Here is a 24498-nt window from a genome sequence, read left to right on the forward strand (position 1 = left end):
CCAGAAATATGCACTAGCAACTAAAGCAGTGACAATGGAAACACCAATGGTTTTACATATGAAAGTATCTTGTAAACACAACATTGCATGCAGTACAGAGGAACACTTATCACATGCTTGACTGAACAGCCACACAAAACCTTGAATCACCAACAAATAAATTACGAAGTATGGAAAATGCTTAGGACACATTACTGTAATTAACATTTAAGGTTCAATTAGAACCTTTGCATATATGAAGGAAGTAAAATGTAAGTGCCACAGAAAATATGACACTGAGATTAATCCAGATATCAGTACAATGTATTCATGTCAGTTCTAGAAGTGAACCTTGTACACTTACACACAACATGCACACGTGCTCTGAGCACATCTTGGGTGGCTGTCATAGATTAAATTTAAAAATACTAGCAATATTTTTTTTAGATACAAGTATTTTCATTCCAGACTTAGAAAGCATGCTCCAATCTTCAAGTTTAAAGCCACATATAAATATATAATAGTTATACACATACAATTGTATCTTTGTTAATTAAAAGCTATATACACATCCACATGTGCAGCCACATGTGCAGCCACATGTGCATGTACACACAAATATACATGAGAAGAAAGAGAATATGTACCTATATCTGGATATATCCCTGACATTACTATTGATGTCATAAAAGCATGGAATGATTTTACAGACAAGTTGCAACACAGAGCCATAATGAGTTTCTGAATTGCCAATACTCACACATAACACAGGGCCTGATCATCAGCAGGTGCTGGAGAAGATCTAGAACGTGAAGCATACGATGCAGCATCTTTTTACAATGTTGTTAATTAATATCAATGTCTCACACTGAATGTGACAGGCATACTTATGTATGTAGAAGTGTGAGCTGGCTTTTTTTTTCTTCCTTTCCTTTTTTTGTCCTGTTCCACCTCTACTTCATCTACATCTAACCCAGAAAACATCTGCTCTTTATTATTGTCTATAGCAGTGATTACTAAGAGTCATGGAAAATGGAATTGCAATCTCTCTCATTTCTTGATCAGGAATTCATCCCCCCAATCAGGCAGGTGAATTCCAATTCAGCCTTATAATTATCTGACAGATATTACAAGCAGCTGCTGCTGAGCACAAGACACTGGCTTTATTACAAAAATATATAAGCTTCTGGCAAGGTAGAGTGAGAAGAGAAACAGAGTTTTCAGAGCATTTCAGTAAGGCCACACATCTGGTTTTCTACACACAGAGGGAAAAAAATCAAATACACAACTCTGAAACTCAGGCTGCTTGTTCTTGAACTATTCAAAATCAAATATCCTTCAACAGAATTAATGAATGCCTTTATATGGCCAGTAAGAACAGCTTTGTGTTTTCTCTGCAAATACTATTTACTACTATTTGAAATACAGCTTTGGAAGCAAAATACTTCTGTTTAATCACTTTTTGGGGGCACCCTGCTACCCAAAAAAATCTCAGTCTAAACGTTAAGGGGTAAATTTTGCAGTAAGGACTAAGAGGAATGATATCTAGATGGTCATGTCTGGGTGCTAGCATACCCTTGTTTTCCAAGGAAGATACCAAAGACAACCAACTTAAGTCTGAAATGATGGCCCTTAAATAAAAAATGCTGCAAGGTGATGCACCACATTAACTCTGAATTGACAAATATGGGAGGGGAAAAGGGGAGGGGTGTGTATCCTTCTCAGCAAACATAAAGAACTATCTTAACATGAAGCTCTTCATCTCTGAATTTCTGATTTGGGGTGTTATCCACATGTTTGTGTCATAATATTTTTCTGGGATCCTGTACTGCTCCTTCAAGTTAAAAATTAAACAGAAGTTTGATTATGCTGAATAGTGCTACAGCAAAACTATGTGGTCACAAAAATACTATAACTTTTCTTGCAAGACTCCTTTAGAAGCTATCAACAAATTTAGTCTTTCTGATTTCAGTATCTTTCAGAAATGGGATGCATTTTTCTCTGGAAAATCTGAATATCCACACCTAAGGCAAGATTTTAGTATTTCTAACACAACAGCAAAACAAAACATGTGGTCACACAGCATAAAATAGAGCAGCTATAAAAGCATAACCACAAATAGTGAACACATCTGTATTTGGTTATGAACTACAGTATTAAAAAAAGACTCTTCATAGAAGAATAGTGCTGCAGCATTTGTATCTCTAAGCAGGTATACACACATGCATGTGCACATACAACCAACTTGAGTCATGATACTTGAGAGTCATAGTCTCTACAGTAACAATCGATGTGACATTTTATCAATACTGACTCACTTATATTCCTGACAGCATTTACAATAATGTAATTCATGATATGAGCAATAATGTAATGCATTATAAAGCCTTTTATTTAAACAGGCTTACATTAACTCATAATCTTAAATGCGTGACAGCTATGGGGCATGCAAGTAAACCTAGTAGCCATAGTGAAGGTACTTTGTCCACCTGTTCCCAAAACACTAGGTATCTTCCAAGCTAGAATACTTGGGTGAGTATCGAACATCCTGCTGTCCATTCTGAACTCAGTTCTATCCTCAGTTACACCCATAACCACACTGGGACTGGACTGATTCTTTCAAGGCCACCTTCACCAATAAGTAGAGGTTTCTATTACCAACAACTCCGCTAACCCATATCCATATCTGACCCAATCACTTTTACCACAGGCTAAACAGAGAAAACAGTCACTAGGTTTTGAAGCTGTAAACCCAGCAGTGGTGTGCCTACAGTTCCACTCAAATCTCCAGGATCAGCCTCATTTCCAGATGGTTCTTGTGGGCAAAGTTAATTCCACAACTACAGCAACTAGATAGGATTGTACTTAAAGGCAGTTAAAATTTTGTAAATTTTTGTGAAGAAACTTTCTCCCCAAGTAGGCTTCTCAAAAATTGTATTAATTATTGCAAATTTGAAACTACTACTACCAAGAGCAGACAGTTATGGGTAAGAGCAACAGCTCATTCATATGTACTAATAAAAAATTGGAAGTGACTACAAAAAACAGTGTTTCCACTGTTTGTCATAGACATACTGAAATGTTTTGAGTATGAATTTTCTGCATTAACATCCTATTTCATACTTTCTGTCTGGCACCCAAAACCAAAACCCATGAAAAAAACTAGATGAAATTACTTGTGCAGTGGCAGTGGCGAGGACAGTCCACCCTCAAGAACCACAAACATCTTGATAAAATTGTAACTTTCCTTTGAATAGTCATACTATGAATGCAAAATTCTGTCTAATCCTATTCTTTCAATAAAACTAGGCAGGACAGTAATAATCATGGCAGTGATTTCTAAGAGTATCTGAAGCCTCTCACACAAGTGATCTCATCTTTGAAATGTAATTTGAATGTGAATTATCCATCTGACGCTGCAACTTAAAGGTAAATTCATATGTAATAACAAAATTTTCATGTAAAATACTTGCACAAATAATAATAAAAAAAATATTATCAGCTTTCTCCCACCATAATTCATCATCTAGTTTTACCTACTTTATGTCTGGTCCAATGAGTGAATGTCGTCTCAGCATAGCCCGGGCTTGCGCATTGGTTAAGTTAGTGGTTGACTCTTCATTAATGGACAGGATGCAGTCCCCCACACCAATCCGTCCATCACGACTTATTGAGCCTCCATGGATGACACTGCGAACTATCATTCCCAAACCATCTTTATTGGAACTTACTGTCATCCCTATTAAAAAAGTACATAGAACAGTTAATGTCTTTAAGCCACAGCTCCGAGTGCCAACATAAAGAAATGGGGCACAGGGAAAGGAAAAGTCAGTCAGCCAACCTGCCAATATCACCAAGCCTTTAAATTTTGCTCTTACTCTTCTCCTTTGAGACAGCGATTACAAATCACAATCACAGTAACTTTACCTTGTTGTCAGTTCACATACTCAGTTCAATACAAGAAAAATTAAGATAGTGGAATATTTAAGCAAAAAATACAGACATAATGAAATTTCTTAAAAAGCATTTAAAATCACCACTCTTCTAGTGGTTCACTGAGTTTATACACATTTCACTTTTGTTTATGACAACTCTCTTTGGAAAGAAGGTGAAATGATTACATAGGTAATTAACAGGCTGAAAACAAATACACACTTATTTTCAACAGAAAGCATGAATCAGATCCCACTGAGATGCTGGCTGTCTTCCCACTCTTCTAGGTGGGCTATAGCTTAGATCCAGAAGAGCATTCTGACTTCTGTGAAAGTCTGTATATTGCTAATGGATACAGCCCAATATTTTACTTAAAACAGTATGCTACCTGTGGCACAGAAGAATACTGCTTCTCAATATTTGCACCTTTTAACTCCACTTTCTTTCCAGTAATTGGAAATAAGACAGATATCCTCTTAGCCTCTCCTCTCCTATGAGGAACCCATAGGGACTGACTTGCGATGGCCGTCATGTGTTACTGTGACTCTGGTTACACACGAGTTGTCACTGTTACCTTCAGGGCACTTGGTGCTCATTAAACAGATCCTATAACAGCTTCAGGAAAAACTTAGTTCTCCACTAAGGCAGTGTGAAAGGCAGGGCTGGAACCCTTGAAGTCCATTTGGTGAACTCATCTTAAAACTGCTTAATAAAAAACTTTTTATTTTATCAAAATGTGGTTTGAAGTTCTGGACCTAACCTTGTTATTTGGTTAATAGTAACAGACATTACTGAGGATAGTGTAACAGCACTTTAGGAAAACATCACACAAAAAACTGACCCCCTTTTCCTTTTCCTATGCTGACATCATTATTACAGATCTGAAAGTCTGATGTCACACTTTGGACACCTACAGTTTCAGATTAAAAATGCAAATGTCACTGTAAAATTGCCAAACTTTTTGCAGGACAATGGCATTTCAGCTCTTCTCATCTTTTTAAAAAATCACAGTCAAAATGTTAGAGCTCCAGCAGTAGCTGGCATTAAACAGCTGCTGCAAACTATGGTTGACACCATTTGAAAGGAAAAAAGAAGTGCCAGTTCTTAACTCTCAATTATTTAATCAATGCATCTGTAGCTTTCAGCATCGTTCATAGTTATTGACTTAGATGCTTTTTTGAAATGGAAGGGTAAAAGCAGTGCTGCCATGTGTGTAAATTGGTCACTCTACCAAGGCTGCTTCCCAGGCCAGAGCACACTCAGACTGGAACAAAAATGTTACAGTCAAAAGCCAGAAGAAAGCAATATTCGCATTAATATTTTATATATATCAATGCCAGTCTTATTTTTTATGCATAAAATGTCTGCCAGCAGACAATGTCTGCCAGTTTGTATCTTCATGCCAGATTATGCTTGAGATGAAATTTGCTTTGTTCACTGTACTTAAAATACTCATACACATAAATGAAAAGCTACTCCACTGAATGAAGAGTTCATTGCAAAGAAAACTTTTTTTAAAAAATCCAGATGCTTCGAAATGTATTGTGACTTGTACTTTATACAGCCTTGCAATGAGGCCAGTAAAGCTAGTAATTAACCAATGAAAGATAAAAATTATACCCACATCAGCCTTTTCCACATATTTTTATTTTTCAGGCCCTGGTTTTAGATGAGATCCATTTTGAAGGATGGCTGTTTCATGAAGGTGATACATGGCAGACTGAGCATCCTGCCACCAAAAAAAGTTTATTCCAGGTCAAGATGCCCACTGAAATATAGCATCACAGCTGTAAAAACTGACACCCGCCTCTGCACAGAAAGGAAGTCCTGACTTAGGACTGTTTATGGGCTGTGGAAGCCCATTTTAAAGCATTTACAGAGTTACTGCTAAAAGCCAGCACCCACACAAAGTCCTGCCCTACCAATCCCAAAGACTGTTCGAGAGTATGCAGTTGGCTGGAAGAAACAGTACGAGGAACCTAAATCAAACCAAACAAACATACAAGCCACAAACAGGAAGCACACATCACTGCCTTTCAACACAAAGCCTTCCCAGAATGGGCTCTGGGAGGGTTCAATTCCTGTTCTCTCCTTCACACTGCCCAAGGTCAGAGCTGAGAGCATGACAGGACAATGAAAAACATTATCATCTGTTGTGTGTGTTCACTCCAGAATGTGTTTCTAGCCAGTCTGTTCAGGAAGTTGCAGATTGCAGAAATCTAAAAACTTTGAACTTCAGTACAAAATTATAATATCATTAAGCCAAAAATACTACCTATTAAAATCATCAATGACATGATTTTTAGAAATATTGAGGCATTTTGGATTCAAACTTGAGGCAAGGAAGTAAGCAGCTTATTTAGTCCCTTTTGACCATCCTCAGGAAGCAAGACCATTTTATATTTACAAATATTTGAAAGTCTCATCTGCAGCTCTTTGACCACAGTGTTCTTCTACAGCATTCCCTGGCTATATCTTGATTTTCACTATATTAGTACATTGAAAAACAATGCATAAAAATTGTTCTGCTAACATTTAGGAAAGTCTAAACTCCTTTATAGGAAAACAAATTCTCAGTGAGACCGCACATTTCACTTCTGTGTTCACAATGACAGCAAATGGATCCAGTGCCATCACAGTCAAACACGACAAGAGCAACAAATAATAAATGTCCTGTCCCCACTAACTGGAAAATGTTTAGTTTTTACTAATAAAATAGGGAACATACAAGGGAAACCAACAGCTATATGCCTAAAGAGTTTACAAAAGAAGTTCATTTACTTACCTAGGCTTGAATTGCCTTTTGCAATAGTGATAGTCTTCTCATACATGTCTTTAACTGAATTTTGGGGTGTGGAATTTCCTTCCAAAGATACTGGGCATCTCTTTTCCATTAAAAGAAATTGATCCTAACATAAGGAAAAATAACACCAGTTCAGATTACCAAGATAAAAATGATTGGTCACACTGATCTCAACTACTTTTGCCTTACACAAAAGCCATGCACATAATTAAATCAGATTCCTTATACAGACAGAAAAGTCAGTTCATCAAAGATCAAACTAACACGATGATTTCTGTTTTCATTCAGGCAATATACCAAATCTATCACAAAGCACACTTTTAATTTAGGGACATCAAAATTAGTAGAATGAATTCAAGGGCTTCAGATTTATTCACCACAGATGTTTGATAATTTGCCAGTACTAAAGTAACAAATCTTGTAAGAAATTGCAGCTCTTCTAGGCATTTCTTAATAGACCACTAAATTGAATAAATAAGCAACACATGTCACAGTGACTGTCATATAAAGGAAAATTATGTTTGCACACTGCAGTATCACAGATCAGTTTGTGAGCTGAACTGCACAGGCTTACAAAAACACCATGATGGAAAACATTCACACCATTGCCCCTTGGCTTCCACCACTGTCCTTGGCTTCCTAGGCCTGATTCCAGCTGTGCACCTTCTGCTTGCACCCATGCCCCTGTGAAGGTTAAGAAGGGCTAAGAAAACTCCCCTGTCCTGCCCAGGGGGTACACAGTAGTATCCAATTATGTGAAGCCTGAGAACACTCGTATATACCCTTGTACCACCAACTTCTGGGAAAATACTGTCTTGATGAAAGTAAAATAAATTATGTCCTCTTTTAGAAAGCTCTATATCCCAAAGTTTTGATGTGAGCTAACATATCCAAAGGACATTAATAATCAAAGAAATATACACGGCTATTGGCCTGTGACAATGCTGAAGGAAATTCTTTGGTCTAATTACAGGCTGTCTGTATGTTTTTTATATTATTATTAAAAAAAAAAAGGCAATAACCTTACTTTTTCATTGGGATCAAGTTGTGTGGTAGTAGCAAGGCTTGTATTTAGTACAATTTCTGATGTTGTCTGAGATCCAGTCCATGTTGCTATATTTTCACTTTCATTTTGGTTAGTGTCTGAAACCTCCAGTGTCAAAAGATCTATTTTAGTAAAATCACTTGCTGTTTCCAGACTACTGTCCACTAGAGACTTTTCATCTCTTAGTCTCTGATTCAAATTCATGTTGTACAGATTCTTCTCAGATACACGGAAATCAGGTGCAGCATTTGGGCATTCCTCTCCAAGAGACTATTCAACACAGGAGACAATGAACAATCACCATTCATTTGTAGTATAATTCAAAACCCTATTTCATGCTAAAACCTTAAACAAAAAATAATCTCATAGAATTTAAACATACTTCTGTGAGATCAGCAAGATTAACCTCATCAACAGTTCCCTATAGGCATTCATTTCTACTATAAAGTAAACTTGATTTCTTAGACCATTTCTTCTGCTTTATAACACCAGAAATCAGTAAAATAAATTACTAACTCTAGCTTGAATAACTCCAATAACTTTTTAAAATTCAAGCATACAGTTCTTTTTCTCAAGTGAAAGAACTTTGCAAGACCAATGTCTTTACTTTCAGCACACTTAGCAAGCAAAGAGGAACTTCAAGCCGCTCAGACAATATGAATGCAATGTTATCATCCATTTAACTGAGCAGAAATATATTAAGATTTCTCTTCCTCAAAAAGAATGACAAGTAAAAACTTGGTCAAACCTCAGCAGGTGAATATGAATGGGGATTTGAAATGTGGAAACAATAAAATACAATAATGCAATTACAGAAGCTTACTAGTTAATAATTATTGCAAATCTACCAATTTTGGCTGCAATACTAGTACTAAGTTCCCTACATATTTGTTCCAAGATTCTGAGGCCCTGCCTTTGAAATGTTTCAAGGGATTTCAATAATCACAACATTCTGGAAAAAAAAAATAAACCCTTCAAATATTCTCTAGCTGACCTTTTAAAGTTATTTTAAAAACAGGTAGGTCATTAGATTTTAAAAAGATATATCAAGGACTCAGAGGCTCGGTATCAATATTAGAGATTTTTTTTCTGAAATGCAATAAAACAGCTCAAAATCAACTACTTCTATCTGTCTTAGTTGTCCGCTGGTCCTATTAATTGTTCTATTACTTTTCCAAAAAGCTGAGGAGACATGGGAGGATTTAGGAATATTATATTTTGCAACATTTTGTCTCAAGAGCCCTAGAATTCATTTTTGTCAACTTTCATGAAGTTCATACATGCTTGTTCTGTCCCCAGACAAGAATCAGAAAAAGCTTACCAGTACATAAGTGGTTTAAGTAATAGCTGAGAAGATAATTGTGTAGAGCCTAAATACAACTAATCTGCGTGATATAATCAATGACATAATTTCCTACCTTTTTGAGAACAGAACACAATACTATAATCTATTTAAATTATTTTATAAGGTTTCAAATACAGCTGGGACATCTATTTTTAAGTCTATTTTGTATCCATTTCCAAATCAGTGAAGCAAATATTTATTTTGTATGCCCTATATTAGGAGTTGCATCATATACTCATTTTTATTTTTGTCTCACTTAAAGAAAAGACAATAATGCAATTATTTTTTAGGACAAACACAGTTTCAGGAATTCATAACTACGGTAACATGTGGTCCCACTAGAGTATCTGCTTTATTTTAGGTATGTTTTTCAAGACCTATTTTAAATGTGACACCAAAGTGACACTCAGAACCTGCCAACTGCCCTGCAGCCAGGAATAACTGAAATATCTTTGCATTCCTCACAGCATCAAATAGTTCTGTTTTAATTTTTACTGCATTTTACTTGCTCCAGAAGTCTTCACTAATGAACAGATTTTCCCACAATGTTTGGTTTTTGAATCATGAATAGGTTACTTGATGAGAACTTAATACTCACTTCGTACTAGTGTAGAGAGATGAACACTGAAAAGTTAGGACTGTGGTATTTTAAAAGAGTATGTAAACCAAAGCTATATTTAAGTCAATGGTGAAAATAACTAAAGACTTTCTAGACCCTCAATGTGATATATAGTATAAATCCAGCCTCTATCTCACAAAATGTTCCTAAGCATGTAAAATACATAATCCATTTAAGGAACAATTATAGAGTTAAACAATGCAAGCTGTCCCACTGGCAAAGCAGAGGCGTGCTCTTCTGATTAGGAGAAACCATTAGAAGATGAATCTTGCTTTCTAACCAGTACCTCGTAAGGGCTAAACATATTGAAGAAAGGTTAACGGGAGTTACTGCAGCTCAGGTGCGGCAGAAAAAGCAGCAGCTACTCTATTCAAGACCACAGACTACAAACCCAGTGGTTTTCAATGAGGACTGCTAGGAGAATGGAATTGGAATGCTCTAGGTTAGTGATATTAAAATCTAAAGATTTAAAATAAAAAAGAACATGAAAAAACATGGAAAGAAAGATAACACAGTCAGGTCATTATGGGTATGTGACCAAGAACCAAAAAAGCTATTGATCTTCTTAATATTCTTAAATCAATCTTCATTTGCTTTACATAAATATTATTAGCAGAGTTTCGACATACACGGACTTACTTTTCATTACGGCATCATTATGAAAACTTCATTCCAAACCACAGAAACATACTAATTATGAAGCATAAAAGCAAAAATCAGGATGAAAATTTACTCTTGCTTTTCATACTAAAATATAGAGCAACAGAGTAATTTCGTTACTCTTTACTATGCTTTGAATTACACTTATATTTTTCTAGTAGATTGCTCAACATATCTTTAATACTACAAATATCTCACCATATGCTGGCTAAATCATGCTTTATCTAGCAAAAATCCAAGCTTTGTGCCTTCTATCTGCCTCGCTCTTCAACAAAGACATCAGCACTACTCTAAACAAAATTTTACCCTGGTAGCAAATAGAGCATTTTGAACCAGGATGACACAAAACACTTCTATCCGATAACGCAGCCTGCTGACACTCAAAATCAAAGTTTGTCATCAATAAAACCATCCTCAATTTTACCTTGGGAGTTGATAATGGAAGAGAGAAGCTGTCATTCACCTCACTGCTACAGGCACTGTCGTGCAGAGCTGCCACTGAATCCTGGAAGACGTCTCTCTCTAGAGAATACTGTGCTTCAAAGGTGGACTCATCCGCTAGATCTGCCTCGCCAGAGTCCACCTAACAACAAAAGCAATTCAATCAGCCAGGCTCTTGCCCTCACACCACGTAAGCCCCAAACACATGCACACCAGCCATTACATACTGATATTTTCCTTCTTTTTCTTTTTCATTCCATGTTTCAGATTGAAATTATATTTGCAAAGTGCAGTAGGATAAATCCGTGTTACTACTTCTTCAAAGGTTGCAAAGAAAATCTGAAGTAAAGCAAGAGTCTGAACCAGAGTAAGTTGTGGGGCTGAGGCACGCTCATGCCTATTAATAGAACATGTTGGGCAAATTCCACTGCACTTCTTGGTGTCTATATTTTGATTTCTTTAGGGCTTCTTTTTAATTTTTTTTTTACAAAAATTAGCACAGAAAAAATATTGAGCTTAACTTGGTGCCACATGTCAGGAATGTTCTCTTGACTCAACTTCTTAGGATCAGTTATTTTTATAGTCTTTTAAAAACAATCTGGAAACTACAGTGCTTTACAGCGCATTTATATGAAAAGTTAATTAATGTATTTTTTAAAAAATTTTAAATTATTTTGCTTTTGAAAAAAAAAATACTATAAACATTCCTATATTTCTATTACTCTTACATTAGAAATAAAATTTTTAAAAGAGTTTCAGACATTGACATGGGTAGTACTTTTGCCTTTATTTTTAAATGAAATGTATTTTTTTCAAAGACTCATATTCTTTTAAATACTAGAATAAAATTAAGCCCTAAAAACCCTAATTTATGGTGCCTCTTAACACTTTGATTATTATTTCATCTCCCCGGCTGAGCTCAAGAACATATTGTAGGCCAACAAAATGATCACTGGGTTAAGAGCCATGCCCATGTCATAAACTTGTATGACGCAGATAAGTGCACCCATCTACAGAGATGGGATCTAACTTGTTTTTCAAACCCTGTGGTTAATCATATTATGAATCCATTATAGCAGTAGCAACAGTCTGCAGTAATTCAACACACTGATTCCTTTTCAGAGTAAAAAGTTTGTTTTGTTTTTTTTTTTTTTTTTTATTTCAAGCCTACAGACTTAACTGTTAATCCAAACTGCTTCTTTGCTGTAACTTACTCTCAGCTCATCTTCCTGAAAACGCGTATTCATTTTACCAAAGCTGTGCCCTAAAAAAATATTGTGAAAATTCAGGACATATCTGTAAAATCTGATTACCAATCTGTCTATGAAAAACAGTATCTCAAATGTGCACTCTCAAAACATATCTTCAGCTGAGTGACTGAACATTTAGTTTCCCATTTTGCACATTTAATTAGACAACTGACAAACTTGAATGACAATTTTATTATGTTGTGTATCTTCATTGCTTTTTTTCACAAGTGTTTTTTTGATTGGAACCACAGATGGAAGTCAATTTTTTTAGATAGTTTTAATCTGATCATTTCAGCACATCTTCAATTAAAGGTTATTAAGAATATAAACTCATGCTTCTTCTAAACGAATAGAGCAAGAAAAATACTCTTACCTAACTGCTAAAGGTAACAAACTGAAGAATTAAAAACATGTAGTCTTGATTAAAGGCAAGCTATTAAATCAGCTTGTCATCTGCAAATGTGAAAAAAACAACAAACCTGCTGGAAGCAGTAATGCAGAGATTTTCACCTTGACAGAATCCATTTCAGGTTTTTGTTCAGTTTGACTTTTTCTCTAATGAACTAAGTTATCATGTTTAGAAGCTGCTTTCCTGCTCAAGTCTCCAGAAAATGAGGGTCTAATAATTTCAACATCAGACCCAGAACAGAACAAACAACCATGAGAATACACACTTGGAATACATACATATACATGTGTATACTGGGTTGTTTTTTCATTTTTTATTTTTTTATTTTGTGGGAGGAAGGGTTGGAGGATTTTTTCTTGTTTTGTAGTGCCCTAGTTCCTGTGTCTTTTTAATCTGAGTTCTTATTGGTAACTTCTGGGCTATGTAAGGTGCTGATTGCTCAGGTAAGCCGCATTGTTTGTCCAAGTGAACACCTTTTGACCTTGTAAATCACATAATCACTGATTGATGTTGAAGGCTGTAGAATATTATTAGGAGGAAGTATTTGCAGCTTTTGAAGATATAGTGTTCCTTGTAAGGCTGGATTACATGCAAAAAGGGAATATCAAAAACTTTCCACAGTAGAAAAGTGATGTATTATGATACATAGAAAAATAAGCACATGAACATTTCTCCAAAAAGGTGAGATTTCCAAAGGGCTGCTCAGTACATGCAAGGACATATGGATACCCATGCACTTTTGAAAACATTAGCAAAATACATTTTTTTTTCCTCAGAAATTAACATATCATAGGCCAGATTCACAGCTCATGCAAAAAACTGAAGTCTCTAGACACCAGTTTCTACAAAGTCAGAATCCATCCCACCTACAGTGGATGAGTAATGTGGAGACAGTGAACACTAAAAAATAAGCATGAATAGCGGCGAGGCAACTCCTTTCACTACAAAATGCAAAGACTGAAGAAATCTGCGGTAAGTTTGGCCACTAACCAGAGCCAGCTCAGCATGGAAGAGGGCTGCATCAGCTGGCCCCTCCTCCTCAAGTGACTGGGCAGTGTAGAAAAAGCAATCTTCCTTAGCAGAGACATAGCCCTCCTCAGGCGAAAGCTGCAGAAAGAATGAAGCTCTGAGTTGGTTGAGTGGCCTGGACACAGCAGGTGCAGAGTGCATTCTGCGAGAGGGGCAGGGGCTGTTTAGAAAGGCAAATGGATTCCAAATGCAGCAGAGATCATTTCAATCACAGTCACAGTATTTACTGGGTAAAGAGACATTTTTTTCTTTTCAAATTTACCTGAATTGATTCAGCTTCACACATCATTCTGAAATCCCAAATAATGAAAAATGCCTGTTGAAGTATACCACAGAGTCCACAACTTAGTCTAGGCTCATTTTCAGTTTCTGGTCTAAATAAAGATATACTAAAACTGCCATCATAGCTATCAACAGAGAAAGAGCCTAACAGCAGAGTAATCCTTATAATCTTGCTAGCCACAGAGCAATTTTGCTTGCAGGCAAGGAGACTTCATCTACTCTCTGTGTTTTACAATTATATTTGCTAGCCTCTAGAGGACAAAATGTAATTCTGACTATAAACCAGTAGCTTTTTCCAATAATTTGATAGTAGGTGCATTTGTCCAGTACTGCAAAAGAAGCAGGGATTATTTGTAACATTTAATTACTTGGCAAGCATAATAATGAAACATTGAAGGTGAATGGCAACTTTTGTAACAAAAGTTGTAAAACAAAAGTTTTACAAAGAAACAAAACCTACATGAATTTTCTCCTTTAGAGTGGCATCTTCTAGAGTTTGAAATTTTGCTTGCAATTAATATGGAATCTCCAATTAAAAAAAGAATTAATTTATCAGAACAAGTTACGATGCACTCTCTTACTATGAAAAGCAAAGTTTCTGGGAACTTTGGGACTTCTGAGAACAACAGCCATTCCCTCCCACTCTCTCCACAAAGATTTACTAAGAATGAAAATTTAGTATCTACATCCACAAGGGTTACAAGATTATCAATTCATGAAAAACAAAACTGAACCCCTAAAACTGTGCTTGGGCTTACTAATATAGAGAAAGGTATCTTTCTTGTATGTATGAACTAATGCCATTCTGCTGATTTGAACTTAACCCATCAGGGATGCTTGTTCATTAGCATTCTTACTCCTACGCTATCTCAGTGAGCATAGGTCTCCTTTAACCTCCTTTTTTGAATTGTTCCAGGCTACCTTATAAAACCAAGCCTGAAATAACCTGTTAGATGTATACAAACTGAAGACTACACAACATAATATGGTGTGCCGTTTAAATACAAATATTGCATAGATACTTGTGAGGGACTGGTATGTTAATGGTCAGTGTGTCAAACATTTGCCAAGGCAGCAGGTGCTTTGCTGACCAGGCACAAAGTAACCACACAGCTGCAGAGGGGGTACACACCTACCACCCGAGACTACAAACTGGGTTTTGAGCCAGATAAGGGAAGAGGCTGGTAAAAAGCAAATCCTGCAAGGTGCAACAGTGCTTTTTATTATGCCCATGTCCCTACACAAGTGGCTTCAGTGTGAAAACTTCCCTCTAGAGACCTATCAGGACACTCACATGAAGCCTGAAGATATTCATGCCTTCTCATGGACTATAATTGGCTCAACTATGCTAACCTGAGAGGAAGCTGTAGCTGTCATAAACCACCAAATACAGAAATGCCTTGTAACCTATGGTGTTACATGAGACAGTGTAAAACTCTCCATCACAGGGGAGGTACTTGGCATTCTCATCTAGCCTGAGCATGTATTAACACATTGAACTTTGTGTTTCATGGGTTTCCCCCATCCCATAATGCTGGTGCTATCGATCAATTTTGAAGCCTTCTCCATGGCCTCGTGTCAAACGCAGTGTTCTCCTGGGAGTCAGATTCTGTCAGCCAGAAAGTCTAAAATTCTCAGCATCCAGAACTCCAACAGCAAAGGACATGAAATACTTGAACATCTTGCCTGGACTATCAGAAAACCCATCTGCAGTAAGACTCCTGAAGGTGGAAGAGCAATGAGTACCAATTGCCACCCTTATGGTGCACCACCAGCAGTATCAGATGAATCAAGATGCCATGATCCCCATCCACAAAATGATCTGTGAACTGGACAGCCAAGGGGTGGTCAGTAAGGCCCACTCACCCTTCAACAGCCCCAATTGGCCTGTGCACAAGTCTGACAGAGAATGGAGATTGACTGTGGACTATCATGCCTTGAATTAAGTGACTCCCCCACTGACTCCCATCCCCAGTGGATCAAGACTGTGACCAGCACTTTGAAGGGGCACTCAAATTGCAGCAATCAAGTCTTGTCACTGGATCCATAGGTGGTGACTACATACTGTTCTACCCTTATTATTTCTTTTTCTTTCTTTTCCCATATACATTTTATGAAGTATTTTTTTGCTTTTATATGGTTGCATTTCTAACCAAAATGCCTACATTTTAGAATTTACCAAGTATTATTCTACCTTAATGTTCTTAAGCTTGCTAGTAAAAATTTGTTATTGAACCTCTTGAAAGTTTTCTTGTTTCTTCCACACACCATCCAGAATATATCACAACCTCCCTGAGTAGAATAAAGCTGTAACAATACTACACCTTGCAAAGCAAAGGAATCTGTAAATTCCGCACAAAACAAATAAAAACAATTTTATGTCACCATCTCACACATTCAGAGAACCATGAAAAGTGTACAGTGTACAATACTATGCCCGGTAACTTTCCGTCCTGAAAGATCTGCTGGTTGCAAGGTGCTTTTCTGTTTTCTTTCGTGCATGACAGGTGTGCTAGGCCCTGCAATCACTACACTAGCCATGTACTACCCAGGCCACTCTTATATGTAAGGTGATAGTTGGGCCACCCAGCTGTACCACAAACCACACAAAATGTTTGGAGAAGTCAGAATCAGCATGTACCAGCTTCAATTATACAAAAAGTACACACTGATTTCCCAATCCTTACAGGCAATGGTTTGGCAACTCCTATTTTAACTGTTCCTGTTGGGGCTCCTTTCAGTGCTTGCACGGCTTCCTCCAGGCTGCCATTTTCCAAGTTGATATCATTGACAAACATAAGCCGATCTCCAGGAAGAAGTCTGCCGTCTTGCTCAGCCACACCCCCAGGAACTAACGAGCGAATCACAATTACAGTGTTTGCTGGATCAACAGGATCCTAATTAAATAAAGGGAAGAAAAAAGATTAAATTTCTTTGACTCTTTTATAACTTGAGAGGAGAATTTTTATTAATGAGATTTATTAACTACAGTTGTGTTATTAAGCAGTGTTGGTCTCCTCTAGATGAATCTTCCATAGGAGCAAACCATCCTGTCTGTACTGTCCATACATTTAGACTTCAATTTATTTTTAATTCTTAAATATGAAATTTATTACTCCTTTTTAGGTGATGTTCCATCATGTATCTCCAATATAAAATACTACTAAACATATACATATAAACAGGAATATATAATTCTGCTATAACAATTGTCACACCAACAAAGTATTTGTGTGATTATTGCAGAACAACATTCACAAGGAACATCATGTTAATACGTCCAACATGAAGTTCACTGGAGTGAATGAAAATAAAAAAAACTACAAAACTGTAATCATGTGCTTTACTGATAGGAAAAGTAGAGAAAAGCAAACATCTACAAACCAGCATGCAGTTGTAACAAGTTTCCATGTCAAAATGTACATCTGAAAGGACAGACACCATCAAAGCAACATGGAAAAGCCACAAGAATAATGAGACTGCTGAAGACTGATGTGAGAGAGAAGTGTTGATGGAGGGAGGGAGAGAGGAAGAGAGGGAGTGAAAGAGGGACATCAAGAAGACTCTTAACACTTGATGACAGTAACAAGAATGCCATGGAGCAACAAAACACTTCCCAAGTCAAAATATAACTAGCAGTGTTGCTAAGCATTGACAACTTCCTCGCTATTTTAACAAAAAATAATTACATTGTCACTTTAGATGGCACTGCATGACACATTTTTTGGGAAAAAAAAAAAAAGAAACAAGCCTCTCTAGTCTATGCAATTGTCTTCCTTAGGGTTAGAAATTATGTAGACCTTTCTACATAAGGTACATTTCTAGGCCTGCCATTGTATAAAACGTAAGAAATGTATTAGTATGAACATAATTCTCCTCAAGTTTAGTCACTGTTCACTGAAAACGAATTGAGAATTTGATGGAAACAGCAAAATATAAATCTCCCAGTAAGTTTACTGTTCACAGTCTTATAAGAAAGTAAAACTTCAGTGACCAAGTGAAATATTTTTACCGCATATCAAAGGAAAGAATGTATGACAGTACCCAAATATTATATCAAAAAAAGCTAAGTATCAGAAAATTGACTAAAGCTGGAAGACTAACTCATATTTGAAAAATATGTTAACCAACTTAAGGAATTTCCACAAGCCTTTAGTACTATTATCCATAAACAAAATTCAGTCACTAACCACATACACACGCACCATTTGTGTTAATGCTCAGAAGAGGCTGAAGCAAAAATATCTTCTACTAAGTGCTAACATGGACTTCAAACACTCAGGTTCATCTGTGATGTCTCACTGCAGCGCATCATGAGCAATACTTTAAAGAGTAGTCAGTGCTTCATAAAATACACTTGACTACACCTTTATGCTTCACATTATTACACTACACTGGTTTTCATCTTATCAGTATGCAAATGCAAATCTGAGACATAGATTAATTGTAAGGACTGCCCTGGGGCCATAATTTCCACTTGGAAGTTATTGCCAGATGTAAATGCATTTCTGTGGACAAGACCCAGCAGAAACGTGGAAAGAGACCTGACCTCACAGCATGACAAAACAGCTCAGTAAAAGACTACATGGACCTCAGGGATAAATTATTCGACATTCAATTTAAAATTATCCACTGGAAAAATGAGAAGAGGAGGAATATTTGTTCTGGCATCCTAACCAAGTGGAGGCAAGAGACAGGCACTGAGCTGTTCATTGAGACACACCAAGAAATATCCAGATATCCAGGAATTCTGACAAAATTAATGGGGATGTTTAAGCATGTCCCCAACAGACAGCAGCTAAGTAAGGGATTTCAGAATTACAGTTCTGGATTTTCGTAAATCCTGCTTTAAGCATTTAAGTCCTTTATTGGATCTTGTCCTAAACACCTCACTGCAGGTGCAAAATACATGACTAAATGCCTAAATATGCTGGCTACATTACTCATTATCCTTGGGTTGCTAGAAGACAGCTTTCTGAAAACACTAGCATATAATGGATTATCTGTTTTTCTGAACCAGTATTACCATTATTAGAAACTGCAGTCGTAGTACAATGAGAGAAATATGTAATATAATTACTAGAATGCCTACCAGCTGTGATTAGTTCTACTCTATTGCTTAGTTTCAATTAATGTTTACCTTTAAAATATATAGAACGTACTGCAAGATCCAAACAATATGAATATTTTGTCCTCCATCCAAAGAAGTGCAGAAATTACCTGATAGTCCAATATGCTAAATCCAAGCCCCATACTCCCTTTCTCCAGCTCAATGTGCTGTATTTCTGTTTCCCACATTGCCAGAGATGAGCTTTGCACCTCTTCCATACTCTGACCGTCATCAGCTGTTTCCAAAGTTGTTCCCTCTGTGTCTGAGGAACCAACAAATCCAAGTTCTATGTGACCCTGAGAAAAACAGTAAATGTTCACCAATAAAATGTAAACAGTTGAGAATCTTAGAGACAAAACCCTGCTTACAGAAAACAAGATAAAACCTAAGTGATATCTCTTAACACAGAAGAAGTGCAAGCACTCAGAAGATTTAATGAACACTCATAAACCTAGCACAAAATACAAATATATATATTTGTAGCCAAGCTGCAAGTATATTAAACTACTCACTAGAAAAATATTTACAAAACGGAATTTCTGTCAAATGAAAATCTTCAAAAAACTTTATTAGTATATGCATTCAAATATTTGGGAAATATATATTATTAAGTCTTATGTCTAAAATACGCTTTCATTAAATGTAATCATATTGACAGGAGCCAGAATATTTAATAACAGTAAAACCAAATAAATATGTACATACACAGACTGTTCTTCACTTGGTTTCATAGAGAAGTTTAGAAACTATAAGCTGAATTTGGTGCCTTGCTCAGAAATCAGAAATAACTGTTTCTCTTTTCATACAAATGCTATTGTTTTGTATACTATACCCTAGGCCATTCTTACATGTTTAGTTCACCAGGCTGCCCAGAGCTGTGCACTTACAAGTGACAAAAGTGTCAGTCAAGGAATGCAAACACAGTTATGCACAATGTAAACCCAGAAAGCAAAGTTCAAAACTAGATTAAACACATTCAGATTCTAAAGAACCCACAGTCAACTTGCTATACTCCTACATCTCACCTACAGAACAAGAAGTACAGTACTTAGAGAAACAGCCTCACATCCTAGGATATTTTTGCCTATGACAAGCCAGCATTCATATCTTTTCGTGGCCTAAAAAATAGCCAATAAACATTATTTGCTGTTTCTTATTTGTCTGGCTCCAATTCAAAAAATATTACAATACATTTATAATCATGTAGAAGAACCTTTTTTTTTTTTTTTTTCTCAAGAAAACTGTCATTTTCAGTTTAAAAAAACTGTCATTTTGTTTAAAGACAAAATACCTTTTCTGTGAGTTGAACCTCAGATAGGCTTAGACTCTCTAGTATTTCTGGCTGAGTGACAGGTGGAGCTACTGGACGACAGCACACCATTGTCACCTTAATAGGCAGCTCTTTCAAGATACTGACCACATCCTTGTGGTTTTCTCCAAGAAGAGAGATCTCATTCACCTCAATAAATAAAGAATACACAGTGGTTAGAGCTACAGATTATTTCTAATCACAGTAACAAAAATGAGTAAAAAGAAACCCAAGCAAACCCCAACTCACTAATCACCTCATTAAAAAAAAAAGTAAAATAAAAGCAACAAAAATCTCCATGCTGATAGACACTTTCAACCCTTAATTTCTACTCAGTTTGGTGCTCAGCACTGTATAGTCTTTTTAATTGCATGATGCCACTCTACAAACACCATATACACTGTAGCTTCATGTTTCTTGCATTAATGTAAACAAAATTCACATCTTAATTCTAAGAGAATAACTTAGAAAAGTAATTAGATGTTTAGTCCCTTCACTGAGTTGGGATAATCCTATTAAATATTAATGCTTTCACTACATATTCTTTTTTGGTTACTGTCTTGGTTTCAGCTGGGATATTCTCAGTAGCTGTGCAGTGCTGTGTTTTGAATTCAGTATGAGAATAACTTAGATGACACACTGATGTTTTGACTGCTGCTGAGTTGAATCAAGGACTTGGTGTCTCATGCTCTGCCAGTGAGAAGGTACAAAAAAGAAAAAAAAAAGCTATGAGGGAGCACAGCTGGGATAAGCGACCCAAACTGGTCAAAGGGATATTTCACACCCTAGAGCATCATGTCCCTAGTATGTACATGGGGAGTTAACTGGAAGGTGCACTGATCAGAGCTCAGGGATAGGTCTGGCACTGGTCAGCAGATGGTGAATATTTGCACTGTGCATCACTTGAAGGTTTTTCTCCTTTTTACTATGACTATTATTACACTTTGTTTCAATTATTAAACTGCCATTATCTCAACTTACAAGGTTTTACTTTGATTCTCCTCTTAATCCCACCAGGCTTGGGGTTAGTGGGGTAAGCAAGTGGCTGCATGGTGCTTACTTGCCAGCTGAGCTTAGACCATGAGAAAGACCTTGAACTATCAAAATCAGCTACCAGTTAAGAAATGTATGTTAGCATATGTACTCACATAAATATATGTAAATACATATGAAGTGACTATTCAACCCCTAACTGGCATACCGTTAGATATACATCATTCCCATGGTCATAGCCCATGAGAAGAAACTTACTGCTCAAAAACCTTACTGAATGCAGACTGAGATAAAGCAGTACTCTCTCTTACTTCCAGCAGTTCATCTCCACTGAATAGCTTGCCACTTCGTCCAACTGGCCCTTCAGGTAAGATAGATCTGATGAAATGATGACCCACAGTAGCTTCAAGGCTTATCCCTAACCCACTGCTTTCACTAAATTTGTTAACCACAGCCACCTAAAATAAGATAAAGAAATGTCATATTTGCAGTCATATCTGTTACTTTCCATTTCAATTTACATGCAATTAGGTGAAAATTCTAGAAGTGAGAAACCAAAAGTACTGTAATGTGTAGAGGGGAGTCAGGTAAAAACTGGTTCATTGATCACACACCACTTTGCAATACACAAGTGGGATGTGCTTATGACAACAATGTATCTAATAACACACTTCTGCAGACACTACATCTGTGACATGATTTCCTAAACTGATATATGACTTTTCTTCTGTATATGTTCTATGCATTATTTACATCATTATGTGAAATCACTTATTCAGTATGCAGAATGAGAATGAAGCTTCAAGTTCTAGCTAACAAAGGGAGCTTTGAAGTTCATATTAAATTTTATTTTTTTCTCTAAACACATTTATCCTCCTGAAGCTAGAAAATTGGTGAAACAATAGTTATAGGCACAGCAATCTAACAATTCTGTCATGGTTTTGATAAAATAGAGAAAAATATATATCTACATTCAAAGTTTGTAATTAAAATAATCTCAACATACTAAGGAGCATATGTGTAATTTTCATACATGAAAGAACAAATGCAATACAAACATATTTCTATCTATTATGTTGTCAACATAATAGATGCACAGATGAAAGAGATTTAACAATTGTATTTAACAATAATAAACAAATTGTATTTAACAATAATAAACAAAATTTACCTACCACTATTTCATAATTTGAACCCATAATCCTCTGCCATTTTATCTTTGCAGCCGCTTCTTCTGTACTAGTTAGCTGGAAATCTAAAATTTATATTTATGATTACTGTGACAAATAATTAAAAAACCTAGTCAGCTCTTAAAACTGATAAAGTATATGAAACATGCACAATGACACAATCATTCCCATGATGCCAGAACTCTCCTAAATATGACTGAAAACTTGACATGTTTAGTCTCACCAAGCTTGGGTTTACCAGAGTAAAAACTTGCAAAGCAGTATAAAGATTCCAACCATGATAAACTGTGTATTTTGAAAGACATGAAGTTCAGTCAAATAGCTTGGTAGCTGGGAAGGAAAGATACATACTAGCCTCAGAGTTCAGTCGATTTTTTGCAATTTTTCAAGATAACAGGCATGAAGGAAATGAAAAGAGGGCACTCAAGCCCATCAGACATGTGGACTGATCAGACTGATTCACAGGGATGGATATAATACTTAGAAATTCATACTGATCCTTTTGGATAGACAATGTATTTTACAGAGAATGTCCAAAAAACACAATCTGGAGATCTAGCTTTTATTTTTAAAACCATGAGCACTGTGAAAGATTTTTCTGAAACTGTAAGCCCTAAAGGTCAGTAACAGAATGCAAGAAGTTCAAGCTCTTTGCTTTTTTTCTTTAAATTTTAATAGCTAAAGAACAGCAATGAAATTGGAAAGAAGGAAGCAGGAGAAGTACAGTGATACAGGGACAGGCTAGTTAGCAAACTGTGGCAAATCTTAATTTGGCTGAAAGTTTATTTCCAGGTTTGAAAAACAGAGAAATGCTTTCTTCCTCCTCATTTCCCCCTCATCTAGGCTCTATGACAGAAACCAATAAAAAGCAGTATTTAGATACAATAGCAAGCAAACACAGAAAGTTTTACAGGATCCTACATACTCAAGGTCCATGGCCTGGGCTGTGTCTACAGTAAGTAGCAAAATAAACTCTTCACATGCTCATCACAGTTAAGGACAAGAATCTTCATTACAGAATTCTCAAATTCCACTGATTTTAGTAACAATAGAAAATGACTAAGAGCCTCAGACAATGCTTTAAGTCTAGTCATCACTCAGAGACATTACTAAGTATAAAGCTGGACGTTGCATGGCATTAAAAGAGGACAATACTTTCCCCAAAGCCAAGACACAGCAGTATCTGAAGGAAAGAAGTTAAAAAGAAATTCCTTCACCTATCCAAGAAAATCAGAAAGGCATGAGTTATGAAAAGATATATATTGCAGAATTTTTCAGTTCCTCCTTTTACTCTGGAAACACAAAAATGTTACACATCAAGTTGACACATCAAGTTATATCTAAATCTGAAAAGCATATCATCACACAGGACTTCTGAAAATGCTAAACAGCGTTGTAGGAGATCAAGCAGGAAGAAATACCTAGTAGAAAACAGGAATTTTGACAAAGAGTATGGAAAATTTGGAGAATATCAGTGAACCAGAACTGACTGAATTTTACACATTACCAGCAATTACTAAATTAAATGTAAGCTCGAGAATTTGGGAAAAGGAAATTCATCAGAAGATGTAGAAATCCTGGAACTGTAGCTGGGCAGCTGCAGACAACTGGAAAGATAACAGGAAATTGAAGGATTTCTTTTTCTAGACCAGACTAGAAAGAGTTGATATGCAAAACTAGACTAGGAGAGGGTTGAGCAAGTAGCCAAAGCAAACTGCTTCATGTGACATCTTCAGCATATAATTATTTTCAGACACATACAGTAGTCCTGTTCCTACAACACTTATGATTAAGAGTACATCATTATATGTATGACTATGTTGACTTCTACCTCAGCTACAGAGCTTGCAGAAGGTGGAAAGACACACAAAACACCTGGTCTTTGTGTAAGAACACAGAAAAACAATTTCACAGAATAAAATATTAAACCTTGAGAACCTGTTTCCTGTTGTTTCATGTCATCTCCAATATTTACCACACTGGCACTGCATGGCAGTGATGGGGATCCCTGGTCTGTTTCACTGTTATCTGAAAAAAAGAAAAAATATTTTCAGTTATGTAGCTATTTTATATGTTATAATACTTATCAAGGGCACAGGTA

The 24498-nt window shown here is 36.3% G+C and overlaps 1 protein-coding gene across 16 annotated transcripts in view; it reads right to left on the minus strand.

The window, feature by feature from the left end:
- The window catches only part of MPDZ (multiple PDZ domain crumbs cell polarity complex component), a 93931-nt gene that overhangs the window by 37496 nt on the left and 31937 nt on the right, over nt 1–24498 (minus strand). For 8 of the 16 annotated variants that reach the window (XM_021525556.3, XM_021525555.3, XM_021525569.2 and 5 more), the window contains exons 12-23: nt 24327–24425; nt 22383–22462; nt 21519–21665; nt 20197–20364; nt 19016–19201; nt 16483–16692; nt 13475–13591; nt 10809–10967; nt 7743–8030; nt 6698–6821; nt 3520–3718; nt 740–781 (exon numbers count right to left, since the gene is read on the minus strand). In XM_021525556.3, coding sequence (XP_021381231.2) covers nt 740–781; nt 3520–3718; nt 6698–6821; nt 7743–8030; nt 10809–10967; nt 13475–13591; nt 16483–16692; nt 19016–19201; nt 20197–20364; nt 21519–21665; nt 22383–22462; nt 24327–24425 — 1819 coding nt within the window. The remainder of the gene's footprint in view (nt 1–739; nt 782–3519; nt 3719–6697; nt 6822–7742; nt 8031–10808; nt 10968–13474; nt 13592–16482; nt 16693–19015; nt 19202–20196; nt 20365–21518; nt 21666–22382; nt 22463–24326; nt 24426–24498) is intronic. The other 8 variants (XM_031507425.2, XM_021525567.2, XM_021525564.2 and 5 more) reach the window with 5 other exon arrangements.

Source organism: Lonchura striata, chromosome Z, assembly GCF_046129695.1.
Source record: "Lonchura striata isolate bLonStr1 chromosome Z, bLonStr1.mat, whole genome shotgun sequence".
Classification (NCBI taxonomy): Eukaryota; Metazoa; Chordata; class Aves; order Passeriformes; family Estrildidae; genus Lonchura; species Lonchura striata.